General features: G+C 52.0%; 1 protein-coding gene across 1 annotated transcript; it reads right to left on the bottom strand.

The window, feature by feature from the left end:
• Window positions 1-3925: 3925 nt before the first annotated feature.
• On the bottom strand, window positions 3926-13732 carry ZMAT2 (zinc finger matrin-type 2). Its single transcript, XM_050905298.1, has 6 exons — window positions 13696-13732; window positions 10600-10693; window positions 9965-10088; window positions 8731-8804; window positions 6307-6452; window positions 3926-4785 (listed from the first exon to the last, which is right to left on the bottom strand). Exons 1-6 carry the CDS (start codon window positions 13711-13713, stop codon window positions 4642-4644), a joined length of 600 nt encoding a protein of 199 aa, XP_050761255.1. The 5' UTR covers window positions 13714-13732; the 3' UTR covers window positions 3926-4641.
• Window positions 13733-13742: the final 10 nt, after the last annotated feature.

The following is a 13742-nucleotide window of genomic DNA, read 5'->3' as shown; positions in this document are numbered from 1 at the left end:
TTCTCCAGCCTGGAGCTGTTTGTTCTCTGGCTGATGATGGTTTTTTACTTTGCTTGTGACAAAGAAATACCTCCCCTTTGCTCAGGAGCCCCACCACTGAGCCCAGCAGAAACCATCCATCCTTCCAGCAACCCTCCAAGCCCAACCTGGCTGCGGCAGCAGATCCGACAAGGGTGGGGGGAGCCACTGGGGCTGTCTCCTTCCTCCCAGTTTGGAGCACTCGAGCACAGTTTGTTGTTCCCTCTTGGCCCCATCTGCGGCCTGACCTGGCTCAGCCCCAAATATTGAGTGTGTGGAGAGCGGCTCAACTTGCTGAGGTCTCCAGGCCAAGCACCACGTCGCTGTAGGCGTCCCCCTGCTCCCTGCTTGGCCCTTTTTGAAAAACGAGGGTCCAAGTTTCCCATCCAAGCTCCAGATGGGAAGAAAACACCTCCCAGCCCAGGGACATTCCCCCCCCCCAATTCTCTACCTTCCCCTACCCCAGCCTCCCATCCCTTCCTGCTCCCTTCTGCGGAAACACCAGCTCCAACCAGGGGTTGGACCTTTGCCCTTGCACAGATCAGGCTCTTTCCTGGGGACACCTCGTCCCCCCGCGTGAGGAAAGCGGGACAGGTTACAGGTTGGGCCGAGGTTTGACTGATCGGGGTGGCACTTAGTAAACAGGGTGTCCATAGAGCTGGGGGGGAGCAGCAACACTGGCTCTGGGGTTGCGTGGGATGGTGCCGTAGCAGAAGGTCATCTGGTGGGGCGCGGGAGACCCAGGAGCCTTGCAGCCCTCGCAGCCCATCCCCAGCAGAGCAGGGGTTTGGTGGTACATCCTCCCGGCACCGCCGCACCAGGTCAAAGCGAAGCAGGAGTGGGGGTTTCCGGGGTTATCACCTATGGAAGTTGTTTAGGTTAAAGATGGCAAATGGCAAGAACGGCTGCCTAACTGGGGCAGCAGTAGCTTATGGCCTGAGCAGTGGGAGGACTGGAGCTCCTGCCAAGCTCTTAAACCTCTCTTTCGGGAGGGCAGGATGTAAAACTGGTGTAAATCGCTAAAAAGCTGGGTCTTTTTGCTAATAAAGTCACTGAAGCAGGTAATGATTCAGCTGGCCAAGGCAGAGTAACGCACGGGGCCAGGCTGGGACCCCTTCTTCTCCAGAATCACTCCAGGTCCCTGATTCCAGTCATTTTACTGGGATGGTGCGAATGCTGGGCCGGAGCTGGCTGCTGCTGCTCTAGTCCCCCAGCAGGACCTGAAGAGAGTGAGGGGAAGGTGGGCCAGCAGGAGCGGGCAGGGTTGAGGGGGTGCCCAACAGCCTCCTGCGTCCCTCTGAGGGAAGGAAAGGGGAAAAGCAGCTGGGTGCTGGTGCTCAGCCCTTCCACGAGGCTTCAGCCCTCCCTCCCAGGATGAGGCCAGGGAAGAAGATGGCTGCGAGAGAAGAAGTGGTGGGGGCAAGATAGGTTTGTGTTTTCTGTAGGGTCTGCTGTGATGCCCGAGTGCTTCTCCAAACGCTGCCATCAATATTAAATGGGATGGAGCCACAGTAGTCTGGCTCGGGCTGAGCGCTGTCCCCAGCCTGGCTGGGACGGAGGGGGTGCAGGTAGGTCTGCTGAACCGGGAGATCCTTCCCCCAGGTCCTCAGGGCTGCATGCTGTGAGGAACCGCTCTGTGGCCAGGGTAGAGCCTTGCCCCTTCTGCCCAGGCACTGAGAACGAGCACCAAGCTGGCTCCAGGCACCTCAAAACACTTTCACGGTAAGACCAGGCAAGATACCCCAGCCTGGATGCGAGAACCACAAGAAACACCCCTCCTTAGTCCACCAGATCCCAGTTTTAACTCATGGAAGAGCTGCGTCCCCTTTTGGCAAGAGTGAAGTGGGAATCAGCAGGCACAGACCACCCCGGCCCTGTTTGCTGGTGGGGGGAAGCAGAAAGGAGAGCTGCAGAGCCGGGGCCTCCCTCTCTCCAATTAAAACCCCAAACCCTGACCCACACGGCCACATCCAGCACCAGCAGCCTTACAATTCAGCATGGAGATGGCGAGTGCTAATAAAGAGTCACGGAGAACCACTGCTCCAGCGTTGGGGGCAGCAAGCAAAGGGTTAACACCCTACAAGCAGCACTAAGCGGCGGTGGGAGCAAAGGGTTAACGCGGCGGGTGCAGGGACTGTTATCTGTCTCTTCTCTAAATATTATTTCCTCCCATGAAACCAGCTTTTCATCCTTGGCTAGAGGCAGCTCGCGCTGCTGGGAATCCAGCAAGAGCGTGTATCTGCCGCCGCACACACCGCTGCTCCCAGCAAGCCGCCCAGACAAAGAGCCGCGCTCCCCCGGCGAGAGCAGGCCCAGCGCTGGGACCAAGCGGCAGCAGCAACGCAGAGATGCCGGGGCTGGGGCTTCAGCCCAGAGGATGCGGGCGGCGGCGGGATGGAGTTTGGGTATGAGAGGCTTTTTACCAAAGAGGAATCTCGTTAATGAAAGCCCTCTGCCACCCCGCTGTACCGCGGAGGGATTTCCTCCCCGTCTCCCTTCCTCCCCATCTCCCCGGGGACCGAGAGCAGCAGGCAGAGACGGGCAGGGCAGGCGGACGGGCTGGGTCAGGCCTCGGCAGGCTCCAGCCCGGCGGCAGGAGGCTGCACAACCCCGGCCATCGCCCCAGGAAGGTTTTTCGGGGGCTGCCCATTTCACACCTTGCCCCTCGGGCGCACCGGGATGGACAAGAACGGCAGGATGCTCCGTGGGGAAACCAAGGCGGCAGCCTCTGGCTCCAAGGTCCCAACCTGGGAAAGAGGGAGGGTGCAGGGCAGCCTCTGCCCCTTCCCCAGAAGCGTAAACCAAATTCAGGCTGCAGCGAGGGTCTGGTTGTCTGCAGAGCTGGTGGCTGGGATTAAATGGCTGCTGCTAAATCTTCTCTGAAACGTCCTAAACTTTTAATGCGTATGAAACCACGGCAGCATCCCTTTCGCACCCCGGAGGGCACAAAGGCACAAGCGTCTCCTCTCTCCCATTCAGCCGGAGCCACGTGCTACAGTCTGAACAGCGCTAGGGACGTGGCTGGAATGAAAGTCGCCCTTCCAGCTCGTGTGCTCAGAGAGCATTTGCCGAAGTCAAAGGATTGCCAAGTTAAAAGGGTCAAACCTCCAAGGACAGTTGTATCTGACTGGCTATATATCATTTCAATAGCATCTTCAACGGGGATTATAATCTGAATTGAAGCGGAAAGACCTGCGGCAATGAAGCTGTCAGCAGTCTAAGATTAAGGAATTAAAACAGCAGCACAACATTACAGGATTTGTTCTAGATGTATTAGAAAGAGCAGGCTAAACACACTGCAGCCTTCCTCGGGTTGGAAATTTCATACAAGTACAGAGAAGGGCAAGAGCAAGGATTTCATCAATATACATAAAAAGAGAGAGGAGAGCGAGACAGAGCTACAAAAACCCAGCCACGCAAAATATAAATCCTAACAGTAGATGGAAATGAGTCACACAAGGTTTGACTGAAGTAAATAAAAGCAGAAATGAAGTGGATTTAGGGGAGGGCAGATGTGAAAAGACACTGATAGCCAGCAGAGGGGAAAAAAATGGCCCTTAATATACTAAGGCTGGTAAACTCTGGAACGCAGCCCAGCCTGCTCTTGGAGGGCCTGATGGAAATGCAGGTCCCCAGTCCTGTCCTCCCTTTCCCTTTCCCTTCCCCCTCCCACGTTCTCACACCCATCTCCAGAATTACTTTAAAAAGCCAAGAATGACGGCAACTGCCTGCATAGGGCAGCTGGCAGGTGAGCCGAGAGAGAGGGGGGCACAAGCCTTGCCTTTGCCTCCGTCGAGGTCCCCAGAAGCCCATGCCCAGCTCTGCGCAGCTTGGGAGATATCAGCAGCTCTTCTCGGCGGGAGGCAGAAGCTCTCAAAACAAAGAAGGAATCAAACTCCCACCAAAGGACCCATTAAAACGATCCATTTATTTCTGGCAAATGGCGCACACCTTCCTTTCATTCGCTTTATCCTAGATCAGTTGTGGGGAGGAATTTCTCCCCTGCCTTAAAGATATCAAAGTTATGGGACGAAACACAAAGAAAAGCAGGGAAGTACCCCTTGCAGATAAAATACACAGGAAAATTTCAGCGACCCAGACTCCATGCAGCCACCAGCTCTGCTCAGCACAAGCCATAAAGATGCAGGTTGTACCGCTCAACACCGCTTGCTGCGGCACATTTCCTTCAGTTACATGATCCAAAAAGAAACTGAATCACTCCCGGCGTCTCAAACACATCGCCCGGTTGACAACTAGAACAACTTAGGGCCCAGAACAACGATGCCTGGTTGACAACTAGATTAATCCTGAACCAGGCCATCTGTACAGAACTGTTGCACTTTATTGACACAAAAACGTACCCAGCAGAACACTTCCCTGCGCACACAAGGCCATAGAGCAGTGATGAGCAGCCAGATCTAGGACACAGAAGGAGATGGGAAGCTAATGACAGGCGGAGCTTGTTCTGCAGCACAGGTAGAGCACGGAATTGCTTTTCGACTCCTCCAGCCAACTTCTACTGGGAGATTTACATACAAGTCCTCAATCAAGTCTTTTAAGAGTTATCCAGAGTCCCCTGGGTAAAAACAATCTGTTTCAAGAAAGAGGAGAGTCCAGAGCTGCTCAGTGATTCTTTTTGGTTGAGCCAAAACCAGAGAAACCCATCACAGCTGCCATTTCATCATCCTCTTCAAATGTCAAATCTTCCTCCGCCCGCCTTTTCTTCTCTCTCTGCTTCTCCTTCTTGTAGGCTTTGGCCTTCTCCTCCTGCAGCAAGGGACAGAACAGCAAAACAATTTGAACCTCCTGAGCTGAGTAAGCTTTTGAGACACAGGGCACTGCACAGTTAACCCAAGTCCTACCAAGAGCACCCAAGTTGTGTCTGAGGAAATAAAATAGCCAGCAGAAATCCTGGCCTGCAGTCTCCCAGGAGGAGGTTTCCCACTGTCTCCAAATCACCCCACCTACCACCCCAAGAGCAGTCACACACACAAGATGTAGCCAAAAAGAAGCGTTATGAAACTCTCTCTTCCGAACAAACATCAGAAGCTTCGTCTAGAATCAACGCTGAAGCAAGAAGGAGCTGTTTTTAAAGCAGGAGGCCTTTCCCTCGTACAATGCCCTGTTCCAGTGACTGCGATGCCGAACGTTGGCTTTCAGCCTGGCAGAGCGACAGCTGCTCACTGGAACAGAAGCTGAAGCTCTGAGCAGCTTTGGGGGGTTTTGGCATCAAAGAGTTTGCACTGCTCTAATCAAAGTGGTTTGCTCTGCAAGGATCACAAGCCCTGGAACAGCGCCAGGCTTGTACCGGGCGACATGGAAGCATGGCTTCAGCTCCCAACTTAGCAACTGCTCCTGCCATTCCCATCACCGTCCGCTGCGCCGCAGCTACTGAAGACAGCCGTGCCCTGGAGAAAGCTACACCAAAAGTTGCTGCTGATTTCTTTGTTGCCATATATTGACTGGCAGTAGCTTCTCAACCCACAGCACTCCCTGCACTGCTGGGGCACCTGTCTCCTACCTCCCCCAAACAGATCTCAGGCTGAGCAGCACCAAAGCCTGCTCGACAGCAGAGCTCTCTGTGTGCACACCAACAGAGCACCCCTGCGGCGAAGCAAAGCTCAGGGCTTTGGGCAGGGAGACTCAAACGGGCAGCGATTTTTAACGTTTGGTTGTTACGTGACTGCTGATGGAGGAGAAGCATCCATAGGAGCTCCTCGACTGTCAGAACCTTGTCAGGTTTTCAAACAAACTTGGTCTTCATGTCAGGGAGCTGACACCTAAGCCCAGGTTTGAGAGGAATCTGCTGTCTTTCACTGCCTCCACGCACATCTCACACCACAGCACACTGCTCACAAAGCCCTTCCACACTTGGGGAGGCCACACAGAAGCAACGTGCTGTGTGGAGAAGGATCCCAGCAATCCTAAGAGCCATGGAAGATGAGGGACAAAGACACAGATCTGCTTATCAGAGCACACAAGTTCAAACACAACTAATGGGAGACAAAAAACGGGTGCATTGTCAGGCTTGTGCTGCTCTCAGTGGAAACCTGAAGCATCAAAAGTTATCCTCACACAGGAAGAGGGAAAAAGGGTTTCCAGAGACAGCAGCAGAAAACCTTTTAAAAAGCAAACAACAAAGAAACAAAACCCACTCATAGCAGTAGACGAGAAGCCCATGCTACCAAGAACAAGGCTTCTGTGGAACAAGATTAGGAACCAGGGTTGATTTCCTCACAAAACATGTTTCTGGGGGACTTTGCTTCGTCAGTTGTTGCCCAGACTCACCTCCTCGCGGAGTTCCTTCATCCTCTCCTCAAAGTCATAGTCCTTCTGCTTCTCCTCCATCTTCTTCTTGTTCACCTCAAAGCGTTTCTTCACCTGATCCAGTGTGGAGCGCTCCACCCGCATGGACATGCCCAGATTTCTCTGGTCTAGAAAACGGGAGTGAAATCAGCCGTGTTCAGCAATGCTCGTAGCCTTTGATGGTCTGCACATAGTCCCCGTCCCCGATCCCAATTTAAATATCTCAGCACAGCAGCCTCTTCCTGCCTGTCATCCGTCCCCTCAAAGCAGCTTCCAGGGCCAGACTACACTCATGCACAAGGCCATACGTCCTCAAGGCTCAGTGCTCCAACCTGACCTAACCGCACCGACTCGCAGGCCACCCACCACTCAAAGCACAGGGAGCAGCACTGTCCCTCGTGTTCTCGAGTGGCAGAGCCCGGCATGGCGCTGTACCACCGCCCAGGTAACCCAGAGCCGGCTTGGGGAGTGTGATGCAGCGGTGCCTTCCTCCCCCAGAGAGGCATGCACTTTCTGTCCTCATGTGGTCCCATATTCCTACGCAGATTGGGATTTCTTATGTCAGAGGGGACGGGCTTTATGGACACTATAACCTAAACCAGGCAGTGACTACGATGATCCGTACATTACTTGTAACAAGAAGGAGAACGCAGCCTATTCTTTTAAGATTCCCTATTAGGACGCTCCCCATCGTGCTGGTGTTCTGACACTTCAGGAAATTTAATCTTGGACCAGTGAAAAAACAAAGGCTGGAGTGTTGAAAAAGGGGCCAGAATAAAACTGGCAAGCTGGCATCTCTCAGCTGTGGGAGAAGCTAAACAAGACATCGGTGCCTCTCAGTAAGAGTTCCTGCTTGCACAGGACATTTCTAGCTAAAGCAGAGATATGAAATATTAAGCCAGGCCTCTGATTCAGTGGCTGTTCAGAGCAGATTCCCTTGTTTCTGCTCATGAGTAAGCCTAGGTTAAAGGGACCACCGCCGGCAATGTCTCCAACCCGCATTGCCTGGTGGATCCAAACAGCCTGTTGGTTCCAGCAGCCGTGCACAGGTTTGTCCCAGGGATGCAGCAGCGCTTGGAAGCTCAAACTATGCACCAGGAACTAGGAAGAGGGCTCCCAAAAACAAGCAGGTTTCAGCGAGATTTATGGACTGGATCGAAAGCTCCCAAACTTATTCTGTAAATCGTATTATACCAAAGAGCAATGCATCAGCCACTTTCCAACCCCAGCTCAACCCTTCATCTCAGGCCCATGCACAAAGTCATGCCAGGATTTTGGTTCCAGATTCTCTCATATGGACTTATTGCTAATCTCCCAACGTGTCGACAAGGCACTTCAGCGTCCTCCTCCCATCCACACAAAAGCACAGAGCTTTAACACGTTGGGTTTTCTTTTCCGAGCTACAGAAAACTGGCCCTCAGGTCTGCTTCTGAATCCCTCATTTCTCAAAGGTTCAAGCAGCCAAGTGTGCAGGTCTGGATCGCATTCATCACTGCCTTTTTGTAAGGGGGCCATTTGTTGACTTCCACAGGGAGCCAAAAACACCTTCAGGAGCGCAACAACATGGCAAGAGTGTGTCAGTGCGTCCTGCTGCTCCTTTACTTTCTCCGCTTTCCCCACCTTCTGAACATGTCAAGGAGAAGCAATGCCCACAGTCATGAAACGAGAGTCAGTTCAACGAGGGTACAGTCCTCGTTTTCAAGTCAAACACAGTAAGGGAACAGACTGATAAACTGGGAATTCTTTTCTCTTGTCTTTATCTCGGCCTAAGTTAACTGCATCATTACAGCGATGGAGAGAAGAACCAGAGAGAGGTACAGGACAGTAACTCCAGGGTCAAACTGCCCCACTCAGGTCTCTGCTCATCCTCAGCAAACCACGGCCTCCACCCTGTAAACTCTGACCCGTACTCTGGAGCCCAGGGACCAGCTAGTTTTGAGCTTCATACTCAACTTTTACAAAGAGAAGCTTCTGATCCAAAAATGGGCTAGTCCCATACCTTTTACTTATCTAAGAATTTACTTAAAGTTTCAGTGCTGTAAAAAAGCCTCTCTCCAGATCTTCAGAGGAGACATCAGGATTTGCTGACCCTGGGCTTCTCGCAGCACAGACACTCTGAGTGGGGAAAACATGTCACCCTAATTAGAGTAAACCAATCACTATTTCTTCTGGGCTTATTCCATGAAAATGGTCCAGCACCCTGGAAGATGCCAGGAGATAAAGGCAGCACCTCCACAGCTCTCATGAGCAAACACTGCCTCCATCCTGATCTCCAAAGCACACTTTGATCCATGTGTAAGTGTTCAGCCCTCAGACACTGGTGATGCACGAAGGGAACAGCCCAGAGCGCTGCAGCAGCCCTCCAACTCAACCAACCCTCCAACAAGGCAGAAAAGTTAGCCTTACGTTTTTTGCCATTGATGTGATCCAAGAAGTTAATGGAGTCTTTCACCACGCAGTCGCATACGTTACAGTAATATCTGGCAGGAGAGAGAGAAAAAATTAACTCCAAAGCATGAGACAAACCTCATCTCACAGAACAACTATTTGGGATAATCTACAATGTGAAATCTGCATGTCACTTGGGATATGGGTCCTTTCTCCAGGGCAAGAGGGAAGCTGCTTCCATTACAGAGAGCCCCAATGAAAAGAAATGTGCAAAGGCACACCCCAGACTGACAGAGCTGTCCGGGTTAACACTGGAGGTACCAACCCTTATGCCGACGCCACTCTGACAGATGACAAAAACCAAATTATGAGCTGATCTGTAATATGTCAGCCACAGCATCTTCCCCTTCCAGTCACAACCAACAGGATGGGATGGACTCTGCGACACCACAGGGCTCAGCTGCCCTCCTCCAAGGCAGGACTGGCCACGCAGCCCCGGTTTCCAGACTGCAGCCTGCTGAAGGCTCTCACCTGGTTGCAAGGTGAGTCCTCCCATCCCCATCGCCTCGCAGCAGCAACTCCCTGCTTTATACAGCAGTGCTTTCTGCCCGTCTTAAGAGCTGTTGCAAAAACCCAGCCAGAGCCTGCACTTCCATTCCCAGATGCTGTTCAGGGCTGCGCATCTCCCTGGCACTGCTGGCTATTAGGCTACACGGTGAGACACTAACAGGCTTACTCCTACGATGGCACAGACTTAATGTATTCTTTTCCACCTCTCGACAGCTTAGGAGGAGCTAAGAATCCTTTCAGCCTTTGGCCGAACACGATCCACACAAATAGTGGCCAAATACCATTCCCGAGGACAGGCACGTGATGTTTCTCCCATTCCCAGTGCACAGATATCCAAACCAGAAACTCAAATCAACAGCAGATAGGGTCTCGCCGCAAGCAGGCCTCCTGGCTAACAAAACCCAAGCGGGCAGCAGAGATCTGCCTCAGTTGTTTCTACAGGTAGGCAAAGCAACACCGATATCAAGTAATCATGTCGGAAGGGGCTCAGCCTGCTGCGTCTCTTCCATCCCTTACCCCAGAAGACCCAGTTTCGGTGTAATACAGCGCAGCACCGTCGCACCGGGCTCCAAACACCGGAGGAAATCACCACCTGGCGCACCATAAGGGCTCACTGCTGTACCACAGCCCCCTGGCCTCACCAGCACAACTCTGAGACTCCCACAAAAAGACCACGACCTACCCTCCCATCTCTGACTGAGGGGTGGTTTTGGTGATGACGATGGTTTTCCCCAGCTTCGATTCCAGGTCCACTTTGTAGTCTCGGTGCCGCAGAAGTTCTCTTTTGACGGGCTGAGCTGGTTTGCCTAGAACATATGCAAAAACCCAAACTGTTTATCAGAAAAGGACAAGCTCGACATGCTGGATTTCACATTGCCCTTGATGAAGAGGGGCCTGCTGGGAACCTGGGAACTACTTGATTCATGCAGAAATTGAACACTTTTTTTTTAATCAGTAAGGGATATAATTTCCTCCTCCCTATTTCCTGGTTCCTATTAGAACCAGGGAGATCTGTGAGGTATCTCCAGCTCTGACTTGGGTCATATTCTGAGATCTCCTTGTTTCCAGGGGCTGATTGTTCCTCTCCCTCCCCAAACAACAGGTGGACAGAGGCAAAGGTTCTCAGTAATTACTTTTGTCAAAAAAATATATGCAGTGGCAAGCACAGGAAAAAGGATCAGAGCAAGCCAGCCTTGAATTGCTGCTATTTCCCTCCGGGATTTCACTTCTAGCTGCTCTCTCCCTCTCAAACTCAAAGGGTTTGGGTGACTCACTGCCAAATGAGCAAAGCTTGCCTGGAGTCAGTACACTACGCACCATCTTTCTTTTCTCTCTCTTCTGTGAGCCGCTTCTCTGCAAGTTTCTCATATTCATCTTTGTCCCACTTTCGGCGGAAGTCCAAGTTCTTAGTCTGAGAAGGAAACAAAGTGTATTAACATTTATTATACAGTTTGCCTAGCTCTGAGGGGAGACTGGGCAAAGAGGTGGAATCACTTGGCCTGTGAGGCCACAGCAGTAAATTAGGGGCACTACATTATATCCCCATGTCCCCTGTTTTCATATCTAGGAATTAAGGATGTAGCTTAAGAGAATAACACTCAGCATGCCTACATCTACTTCTTCTACAAGGATTTCAAAGCACTGAGAAAAGTAACGAGTTTATCTTAATAGCTCCTGAGATGATCACCGAGGCTTTCGCTTTGAAAAACAGACACCAATGGGATTTAAACCCATTGATCTAAGACCTCAAAAGTGCCACCTGACAAACACAGCGCAGTCATTAGCAGGTTACACAGACTTCTTCCAAAAGTCAATTAAACCCCAGCTGCAAATATCAGATGAGGAAGCTGTGAAACACAACAGGAGCTATAAAGAGTTTGATTAAAATGCAGGAGTACGGAAGGCTGTGTATACCTGCTCTCAAAGAGATCAGCAGTATGTCTATGCATTACAGGAATCAAAGCGCTGAGTTTGCTACGAAATCATAGGAACCAGTACGGGTTTTTCAAGTGAGACATGTGTACAAGCAAACCAGAAAAAGCTCTGAAACGCCCATCTGTCAAGGCAGGGTGTGGAGATACGAGGGAAGCACCTGTACGAAACGCACGGTAAGCTGTCCCACTCCTGCAGCTTCACACTGCCGACACACAGGGAAGGGAAGAAACACCTCTGAGGCAGGCTGGCCCTTCCTCAGCTCCCCAGAGCACTCTACACTGGCAGCGACACGATAAGTTGCAGGAAGAGAAGCTGAATTCAGGTGAAGAACTGAAGAACACAAAAACTATTCTTTTTAGGGGGGATTTTTACCTAGTCACCAACGCTGAGGGCAGAAGTGACTGGACAAGAATCCCGTTTCCATTCAAGTCTACTCTCACCAAACCAGCACAGCCTCTTCCCAGTGTCTGCCCCGTGTGCAGTTAATGCCCCTGCACCTGGTAACTCAGACACTTCTTTATTTTCTTGAGAAGATAACTTTTGTTTGGTTAGAAACCTGCATTTCACTTGGCACGGCAGTGAGAGGCTCTCAGTTTCATATTAAAAAAAGGACGGATGTATTTTAAAACACCTCCGGGAAAGACGGACCCCCACACACCCCACCACCTTCTCTGTTCATCCAAATCAAGAATCCAATCACAATCCAAAGGAAATAAATCCCATTTGAAGCTATAGCAGCAGCACAGTCATTTAACGTTTTCTCCTCTGGCAATCCTTCAAATGGAACGAACAACTACTGATAGGAATGAAAATGCCTTAGGGAGGCATAGAAAAATTCTCATTTATTCCCAGAGCTTCTTAAGCACTTTTAGCATGTCATAACAGGTTTTATTAACCACCCTGAGCAAAAGAAAAGAAAATATCATGGAGTGTAAATTAACGTTTGGAGGTATTTTCCAGCATCTAGACTCTCCTGCATACTAGCGCATTATCACAAATCATAGCTGGTGGGAGCCCAGGGAGGAGGCGATTTACTTGCTGCTTCATTCTCCTGTTGTTATAAAAGGGAGAGAGTCTTTCACAGCTCTTTCACCAATCTCCCTCGTCCAGGCACAGGGAAAGAAATTAAACCCAAATGTGTAACAAGATCTTGGCTAGACATTACCTGAAGGAACTTTTCTTAACTGGTCTGGTGGAGGCAAGCCCTAAAATCTTTATCTAAGAACTGCTTTGGATGAAGAGTATTTCCCAAATAAGTAACAACAATTAAAAACCACAAGTGTCCCATAGCCTCCTGTTCCCTCTGGAAGTGGATACCGAATGATCTGCCTATCAGCAGTATCAGCATCAAAGCCTATAAAATAATACAGGAGTCTCAAGTCTGGCTCAATCTAACACGAACGCAACCGCCAGCAGCTGAGAATAAACCACAGGCCCCACCTCACTCCCGGGCAGACATCCTGCTCTTGACCTCTCTCAGCACTGCTCATTTCTCAGCAAGTGGCTTCAAGCGAAGGCAAAATCAGCCAAGAAAGCAGAAAAAAAGCCCTTGCAGTGCTGAGAGCTGTCTGGGGTATTACTGGAGGTGTTTAAACCGTTCTGGCTCTCCAGTCAGGCTACACCAATGGCATCGACTTCACTCATCCAATCTCGGCATTCCCAACACCAAATCCTGTGGGATCCACAAAGGCAGAAAGACCTCGCTGCCACGCTACACAAACTGAGCAAGGCTAATAAAATAATCAAGTTACACGGGAGTCATCAGAGATTCCAGAATCACAGTCAGGGAAAGGGCGGTTTCTCCGTGCAGGGCAGATGGCAGCAAGCAGCAACTTCAGCAGCACAGCGTGAAAGCCAGATGGGAAACAGGCAACCCTTTCCCAGAGGAGCTGAGAAGCAACGGGGCAGGACAAGATAGGGAATGGAAGGAGGGAGCTGCCTCCACCCCCCATCGCCCAGCCCCAGGAGGCCCCTGGGATGGGCTGGTCCCCCCTGGGGGGGCTGAAGGCAGGTGGGCACCCTCGCCCTGGGCCTGGGGCAGGTTCGGATCTCCTCACACCGCCTGGCTGAAATAGGGGCTCCCACGGAGGAGGCCTGGCCCTAGAAAGGGAAGATCGGGGTGGAGTCCACTCCTCTTCTAGCCCGGAAGGCATCGAGGCCTCTCAGGGAGCCCCAAATCTCCCACCACCCACGCACACAGAGGGCACAGCGGTGTGAAAAACAGGGGTGGGGCCTCCCCACGGGCCCCTGCCCACCCGGGCACCCCCGGCCCCGCCACGTTCCCCCCCCGGGAGGGGTCCCTCACCCCGCGGCCTGGCAGCAGGCCCGGAGCGCGGCCCGGCCGAGCGGGGTGGCCCTTCCCGCCGCCCGCTCCTCCAGAGCGGCCCCAGCCGCCGCGGCCCTGCCCCTGACACGGCTCAGGGCCTACCGAGCAAACGAGAAAGCGACGGGCACGGCCCCGCCGCCGCCAGCACCTACCCCGCTGCCCGACGCCATGTTGAGGGTGCGAACGACAAGGGAACAGA

This window comes from Gymnogyps californianus, chromosome 14 (genome assembly GCF_018139145.2).
Source record: "Gymnogyps californianus isolate 813 chromosome 14, ASM1813914v2, whole genome shotgun sequence".
Classification (NCBI taxonomy): Eukaryota; Metazoa; Chordata; class Aves; order Accipitriformes; family Cathartidae; genus Gymnogyps; species Gymnogyps californianus.
Note: the sequence above shows the minus strand (reverse complement) of the source record. Positions and strands in the feature narration are given on the sequence as shown.